General features: G+C 42.0%; 1 protein-coding gene across 1 annotated transcript in view; it reads left to right on the forward strand.

Moving 5' to 3' along the window:
• The first annotated feature begins 5,629 nt into the window (after positions 1-5,629).
• The window catches only part of LOC146679929 (uncharacterized), a 32,419-nt gene continuing 29,399 nt past the window's right edge, over positions 5,630-8,649 (forward strand). Inside the window, exon 1 of the mRNA XM_085450016.1 lies at positions 5,630-6,685. Within this exon, the coding sequence (XP_085306142.1) occupies positions 5,993-6,685 (693 nt within the window). The 5' untranslated portion in view covers positions 5,630-5,992. The remainder of the gene's footprint in view (positions 6,686-8,649) is intronic.

Here is an 8,649-nt window from a genome sequence, read left to right on the forward strand (position 1 = left end):
TTTTCTTCACTGAGTGATGTCACTGCCAAGAATTTGGCTGCGTGCAACCAAATCGAGCACCAGTGTTGGTCAAGTTACTTGAAAAAAGTAATCAGTAACTAATTACCGATTACTTCCCCAAAAAGGTAATCCCGTTACTTTACTGATTACTTATTTTCAAAAGTAATTAATTACTTAGTTACTTTTTAAAAACACAATTTACAACCTGAGTAGGTGATAAAGCGATAGATCTTTCAGCCCAATTCTACTTTTTCTGCATAATCCATCATACAAAATGTAATCAAATGGAAAAGTCTCTTTTTAAAACTTGTTTTATTAGTTTTAATCTTTTAACTTTATGCATCAAGCAAAAATTTAATTATCTGCAACATTCTCTGACTGGAAGAAATTAGTTTAACATTGAAACCTATTTTCTGCACATTCCAGCTCATAAAATAAAATATTTTTTGTGTTTACACTCAGTCTTTCAAATAGATGCAAGTAAAACACAGCAGAAAATAAATAAAGTCAAAGACTCAGCGGTCCTGTTGCTCTATTTTCACCTGTAAAGCAGGAGTGGGGCAGGCGGATGTTTACCCTGGTGCAGGTGTGCTGCGGTCAGTGGAAGAATCCGCGAGTTTCTCTGTGAGTTTCCCATTACGTCATAGCTACTCTGTGCTTGTTTGGAAGTTTAGGGGTTTTTTTCGCTGTAAAAAGAAGTTTTCTTCCCACGCACAGCGGACACTAATGTTTTTGTCACTTTTTATGGAATCAAACTCAAAGTGAGGTCAGTACTTCCACGCTTTAAACGCTGCACGCTCATACTCTCTCTGCACTCGATATATGATCCACTGTTGATCTGCACACAGCTGTTGTCACGAATGTCGCACTCGCTGACGTCACTGTCATGAGACATTCTTGCAAGAAAATCACGGTTTTAGTAACGCAGTAACGCAGCGTTCCTACAGGAAAGTAACGGTAATCTAATTACCGTTTTTGCAATAGTAATCCCTTACTTACTCGTTAAAGTTACAAGTAACGCGTTACTGCCCATTTCTGTCGAGCAGTGGTTAGCACTGTTGCCTCACAGCAAGAAGAAGCTGGTTTAAATCCAGTAGACAGCTGGGGCCACTGGGTTTGGATGTACGACCCTTTGACTTTCTCGTTATGCCTTTTTCCATCACTGTTATTAAATGGAGGTGAAATACCTGCAATTCTTGTAAGAGAGCATGAAAGTGCAATGAACAAAATACACGAGTTGGAAGCTCGACTGACCCGTCTTGTTGGGAATCATCTACACGAGTAACACATTCATAAAATCCAGATTTGGCCTGAAATTTCCCTTTTTCAATACCCACGCTGTTTTTTGTGTTTCTATTTTGTTGTTCACATATATTCCCAAAATAAATACGTGTGAAGGATTAAGCAGGCTGGGGCTTTTAAGTGACGGAGGTGAGAGGTCGAGTTTGTTTTGTGAGCAGACTCGGACCCACAACTCAACAGCCATCAGTCAGTCTCCTCTCACAGTCATCACATCCAGTTTTAATGGGTAAAAAAGCAAAAGTTTCACTAAAATCAGCCTCTATAGCCTCATCAAGGTTGATTTTTATGTTCACAGTGGGTTTGTGAGTCATTCGCTGTATATTAGTTGTATAAAACATATTTGCTGCTCTATCATCGCATATTCTGGGAGCTGGATATTCAGACACCTTATCAATAATCCATCATATGTCTGCCGAGGTGAACATACTGCTGCTCCTGGACCAGCAGTCAGCACTTATTACAGAGGATATTAGATGCTGCATTCAGCCTTCTGTAAATATTACCAGTGAAATGCAACACAGAAACTTGTTAAACACATTTTCTTCCAGGTATAAAGTTTTGTGGTGTTTTTAAAAAATAAACATCTAACTGGGACTACCTTTGCTGGGCAAAACCTTTGTTTGCATCACCGCATCAGTCAGTCTGAAAAGTAATTGGCTTAGCTGTAATAAGCTACTGTTTGTTTTCTCTGAGGCAGAAACCCATTAATGGAACAAAACTACTCACAAATTAACATGCAAACTAAGTAGAGACTGTCGTCTTCAGTAGATAAACAGATTACGCATGTTCTCGGAAGAGACTTCACAAGGTCATACCTGACTGCAGTGGGCTTGTTTATCTAGGATGGATTCATTTTCCATGATGTGCAGCTTGAAAGGATTTAGCTCAAAGGTCTTTAACTTGACCTTGAATGTTTCCATACCGAGTACTAATGCCCTGTGAATCTGACAGCTTTGTGATATACTTGACATCAACACGTGAAGCAGCGCTCGGTGAGGACACTGTTTAGTTTCACTATGATGTCACAACCATGGACTTAAAATCTGTGGACTCTTCTGGAAACTGTGCGTGTGCATTGACTGCATGCATGCAGCACGTCACGTGTCGCACGGATCGGGGAGCACGGTCCTGGGACTGTGTAGGTTCTCTCCGGGCGCTGCAGCTTTCTCCCACACACATGCCGTTAGACGGGTTCGATGACTGGTGATTATAAATTGCTGTAGGCGTGAATGCAAGTGTGAGGGATGCCTTTCTGTCTGTGCTGGCCCTCAGATTGGTGATCTGCCTCAGGTGTACCCCACCTCTCGTCCTATGGTAGCTTGGATAGGCTCCAGTCCCTCCCAAAATTCATCCTGTACTTGGACTGTTACCTCAGAACAACACTTTGAACTTGATCCTGCTGGGAGGAGCTTTCCGTCACCACATACTCTTTACTGTAATCCCAAACCGTGGTCACAAATCCCCTTCTGAGGCAGCAGCCCCTCACTTTTTTATCCTTATGTCACATTCCTCACCTGGGCCACAGTCCTCCCCCTCTGACCCTGGACAAAGAAGACTGAGGTGGGGGGAATGGGGGTGTTGCATCAGTGTGAAGTTCAATGGTGAATTAGGCAGACTGGGGTCATATAGGTCGATTGCATGACAGAAAAGTCGTCTTTGTTACTTTTTGTGTCCAAAAATAAACTTTATGGCAGAGAAAATGTAAATTTTTAACACTGGTCTCACTTATGCTTGTGAATCTGTGATTCTCCAGGTAGTCGTCTTATTCTTCATCCCAAGCCCAACTCAGTGCAGTGGTGTCGTCTGTGAAGTCTCACCTCAGACAGTCTCTGCCACATGAGAAACAAAGGACTTACACCTTCTGTGCAGCAGCAAGCTTAGACGAAAACACCCCCGAGTGTCTGTCATTGTTCACACTGTGAGATATGAGGCACTTGCTAGCTTGCTGAAGATCAAAGACACTGGCGTCCACCAGCAGATGGATATGTTCATGTGATTTTGTGCTGCCACAATGTTTAAATGAGACATCTCTCTCATGCTGAGCCTTCAGCTGTCTCGTTTGGTTCCTCGATTTTATCAAACAAATGACCACAGCCTCAAACAAACGGACAGCCGGGCCAGTGCTTGGCTCGGGCCTCCAGGAGGGGGGGGGAGTGCATCCTCTGGTGTTTATCAGGCAGAGCGCTGGCACACAGTTCAGACTGAGGAGTCCGGATGTTACCAGAAGCCATGCAGGGCTCTTCTGTGCTGCTGCTGCTACTGAGCTACGTAAGTCTGGCTGCACTGAAGTACTTTTATCTCTGAAAAATACTGCTGATATACTTCTGTTTAATTTTTCCAGTGGACTGTCAACTAGTAGTAGAAGCAGAAAGTGTAATTATTTCTGTTTAGGTTAAGAGTAAAGGTACAAGGCTCTGAAATGTAAAGGAAAAACCAGATCGCTGTAGATTTCTCACTCATCTACACTAAGAATCACTTTACTTACATTTACTGTTTTCACCTGCCTTTGCTCCTCTTCTGTTTCTCTCAGTAACTGTAGCAATTAAATAATTTTGTTTTATTTACACGTTTCAAGTAATTGGCTCTTGTTATATGTGCAAATGAAACAATCATCGATGGTGGAGGACTTTTACTTCAACTGTAGCAACATAGCAAATAAAATATTCTCTCTGCAAAAGAATAATTTCACCCCTTAAAATGTTTTGACCTTCATATTAGTCACAGACAGAAGAGGTCAGTGTACTAAACCTGCCTGAAGGACAGATGCATGTTTTCACAAAGGAATCGATTATTGGTCATTTTTACCTAACATATTTATTGTTCACATAGATAATTTTTTGGTTTTGTCTGGTTTTTCTTTGGTTATGAGAGATTTAAACACCCTTCTTTGTCAGCTTTTTCTATACAGAAAGAGCAACAACAAAATAAAGCATTATGTCATCTGCAGGACAGTCAGACGACATAATAATAATCTAATATTATGTCATAATATGCTAAATACAGTAAAAACTAAGGCACCACTGAATGGTAATGTATATAAATGTAGTAAAACATCTGAAGTCTGTTTGTGTGAGATATTAATGTTGCTGATTCTGGCATCCCCGTGTGGCCACAGCTGAGACCATGTAGCATGATGAGCAGCGTTTATATGTACAGAAGAAATGACATTTCTCTGAGCAACGAAATTCTTCCTTTGCTGTCCGTACACAAATACCACGTTAGTTTAAAAGAACAAGATAAATAAAGATAAATAAGGATAAAACAATTATGGAAGATAAATAAATAAGTAAGTGAAGACAAGTGAGGTATGCAGATGTCGATGTCCACCACAATAAAAACAGAACTCACCTTTTTAAAGTATAAGTGAGGTTTTTCCTCTGGTATTTATATGTGTTTAACATGCATCGACTTCTGTGAATCATAACATTTCATGGCAAAGACTTGGTTTAAGGTTGAATCTGGGGTCAGGATTAAGCAAGTAGTAGTTATAGTTGGGCAAACCTCTGCCTTCAGCAGCTGAGCATCGCCGTGGAGATGAGAGCATCATGTGCTCATGTCTAACAGACACACAACGCTGTGACAGTCAACAAACAAACACATCGTTTGATTTCTGACAGCGTTTTATTTTTCCTGTTATCAGAGATCGTTAAGGTGTCTAAAACACACTAGATCAGTTGTTGCTGCTACTCATCCTAATATATATGTGTTCCTTTTTGTTCCTTTTACGGATGATGTCTGTGTTATGTGGAGTGTAGCATAACTGGTTTCTATGCTTTAGCTTTCTTAAAGTAATCAAGAGTTACTAACAGTTATACAGATTTGATTTAGATGCCAGCCTAAGCTGCAGGCTTTCAAAGCTGGACTAAGTTACAGGGTCAGTAATCTCTACACAACAAAGCTGAAGATATCTGCTAGGATTAGCTGGTGCACACCCACGCAGTAGCATTATCTGATAGTGTGTACACCCTTTAGTAATGTCTCCTCAGTCCTACAGCTTCACGCTTCAAGTTCATAAGGCCACACTGTGCTGCCCTGTTTGCTTTTCTGTTAACAAATAAGTGTGAATCTATGACATTTAATAACATTTTTCCATAGTACAGTCTGTGTTTGTATTGGCCGGTGTGTCTGGGGGAAGCCACAGAGGGAGCGTTTGTCTGCGAGCTGAGTAACTGTGCTTTGGACTTGTGTGTGAATCCACGAGAAGCAGTTTACTGAGGAATGTCATTTAGGCATCAAATGCTTTAATTAAATGTTTAGCAAAATGAAAACTGCAAGATGGTTGAAAATGGACTAAAATGTGAAATATCTTCACTGTGGTCAGATTTGCCTGCAGGCTGGACCTGTAGATGAGACAAACCTTCAGCCTGGAGTCAGAGTATCATCCAGTTCAGAAAATTCCCCTCAAAGCTCGACTTCGCAGGCTGGTCACACTGAGGTGACGCCAAGGCTGGATCCAGTAAGCAGCGCTTCCCCTTTGAAGTCGCATCCTGATCCTCCCATACGTGATGGAAACGCCAAAGTATTGAACAATCATGCAGATCTAGATACAAATACTACAAGTTCAACCAACAGAGAAGCAGACGAGCCAAAGCCGGAACCGAGGCCTCGCTCTTCGACTGGAAATGAGCAGCTTTCCAAGTCGCATCTTAACATAACTGGGACGGGGAGCTCAGAAGCACAAACTGCCGAGATGACAGTTGCCAGCCCTAACATTCAGTCTGAGGACGCCACAGCTGCAGCTGCCTCATCAGGAACTCATACAGAAACAAAAACAGGGACGGTTTCATCTATTCCTGCTTCAGGATTCACCACAGAATCTGTTGCTTCCACTGTGGACCCTTTACCAGAAAAAGTGGAAACAGGCAAAATTAGACAACAGGCTTTGTCATCAGTGGTTACCAGTCCAGTCCCAGTAGTCTCTATTCCCTCCTTTAAAGACTTCAGAACAACAGAGGAAGACGTATCAGTGGAAAGGGCAGCTACGGTTGTAACCCCCACACTACAAAGTGGAGAAGCTCTGAGTCCCAGGGTCACAGAAACTGAGATGAGTAATGTTTCAGCCAGTGAGGAAATAGAAAAGGAGGCAATGGAAGACACGTTTGAGACTGTTTCACCCACAGGAAAAACAGTCCCATTTCAAGGTGGAGATGGAGTTAATGGGACGGAGACAGATGAAAATGAAACAGATCCAGAGGTGGAGGAAGGGCATGCAGACGGTGACAGGTTTTACAGTCATCCCTCGCCTGATTTGATCTCCCAGTTTAGCACCGTAGGCTTCAGCATCCAGTCAGAGACTGAACCTCCACAGCAGACTGACAGAGCAGCGAATCCGCCTCCTACAAACACAGTCAGACGTCAAACACCTGGGATCAGAGGTCAAAGGGTAGGAATTTGTTCATGCTTTGCAGTAACTATGTATGAATAAGACTTGATTTCACTACTGTAGCTATTTTTACCTTTGTGGGTCTTGGTACTATAAACAAAGATTCATTCACATTGATTCAGAGTTTTAATGAAATTATAAACAAAGCACACAGGAAATTTTAATCACATTTGTCTGATATTCTCGGCTTATTTACAGCCGTGTCCTTGGATGAAATTGAATTTGCACAAAGCTGATTTGATGACTACGATGGCAGCATATATCTGTCAGTTCTAGCACCTAGAAAACCGTGTGTGTGTAGGGGAGGGGGGTTAGTCTCTCCAGTGAGATGCACTGGCTCCCTCCTCTGGCTAAACTGTGGCACTGTAACCCTCAGGCGTATTTGTAAGGTCATCAGCTACACTACACCTTTTTTCCTTTTCCCCCAACAAATATATATTTGGTTTATTGTACATAACACACCCCCAGTTACACTCATGTTCAGTGTGTCATCGTTTAAAGTATAGTTTTGTTAAAAGAAAATTGTACATAGTGCGATCAGCTACATGAAATGTAGCCATATAACAACTTTTGAGTGATAAACTTATTTTAGCAACTAACAGCTTCCTCTTTCCTGAGAACATACAGATGTAGAAAAGGGGAACCTCAGCTTTGAGTTCTTGGAATAACTTTGTACACACATGTAACCAGCTTGTATAAATAATCCATATCAGGAAGATCATAATAATCCCTCACCAAGTGAAAAATTAGAGATCAAAGTAGAAGTTTAAAAAGGGCTGGATACAGACCCGACTGAATACATGTAAATACAAGAGAAATAAAGTGGAATAAACAAAAGGCTAAATTAAATTAGAGATAATTAAATTATCTCTAAATGGTAAATGGCCTGCATTTGTATAGCGCTTTTCTAGTCCCTAAGGACCCCAAAGCACTTCACACTACATTCACACACTGGTGATGGCAGCTACATTGTAGCCACAGCTGCCCTGGGGCGCACTGACAGAGGCGAGGCTGCCGGACACTGGCGCCACCGGGCCCTCTGACCACCACCAGTAGGCAAACATGGGGTTAGTATCTTGCCCAAGGATATTTGGCATGCAGGCAGGAGGCAGCCTGGGATCGAACCACCGACCTTCTGATTAGTGGCTGACCTGGGGCCCGTTCTTCGTACCTCGCTAAGTAGGTTAGCCGGATTAGATTGTTGACGATTTCGCGTGATCCTGGATCAGTCGGTTCCCCGAAGCTCATCCGGGACTTGCTGTCATAGCAACAGAGCCGTAAGCGTAAACCTGCTCGGGAGCAGGTTTACTTTATGTAAACAGGATTAGATCGCGGCCACGCAGGTATGTCCGCTTCATTTATACGAAAGCAACAGCGATATTTTTCCACTGTTTCACCATAAATAAATATTATCAATGTAACTAAAGATAATGCAGCACTTGATCCTTTTATTGATGTCACACAGATACATACAGGTCATTTCCTAAAAAAGGGAAATGTACTATTAACATTCTATTACATGTATGTGATTATTACAGATGTAATTCATATTTCAGAGTAGTAATTGTAAATTACTTCGTGTAATCAAGATGAGAGACCACGGCTATAAAAGCCAAGGTGGATTTGGGAAGCCTGTCGCAGCCATGTCCTGTCCGTATACGCGACCAACCCATTGCGGAAGGTGCAAGATTGATAAGGAGAGTCCTCAGAATTCAGCGTATATTGCGGGACAGACAGGATCCTTTAGCTCAGCGCGACAGTGTGCTCATAGAGAGATATCGATATTCCCGTGAGGGTATTATTTACTTAACCAACTTGTTGACGAGGGGGTGCAGGACCACCACCTGTCTTTTTTTCCTCTGCCCTTTTCTTGGTTGCTGTTATGAACAAACTAACAGAGTATTACAGGCCAGTATTACCTTGCCAAGAGACGCAAAGCAATCTAAGAGATAAATATTACCATT

This window comes from Copadichromis virginalis, linkage group LG23 (assembly GCF_057382275.1).
Source record: "Copadichromis virginalis isolate Kocher_CV1m ecotype Utaka linkage group LG23, C_Virginalis_male_GT1.1, whole genome shotgun sequence".
NCBI classification, from domain to species: domain Eukaryota; kingdom Metazoa; phylum Chordata; class Actinopteri; order Cichliformes; family Cichlidae; genus Copadichromis; species Copadichromis virginalis.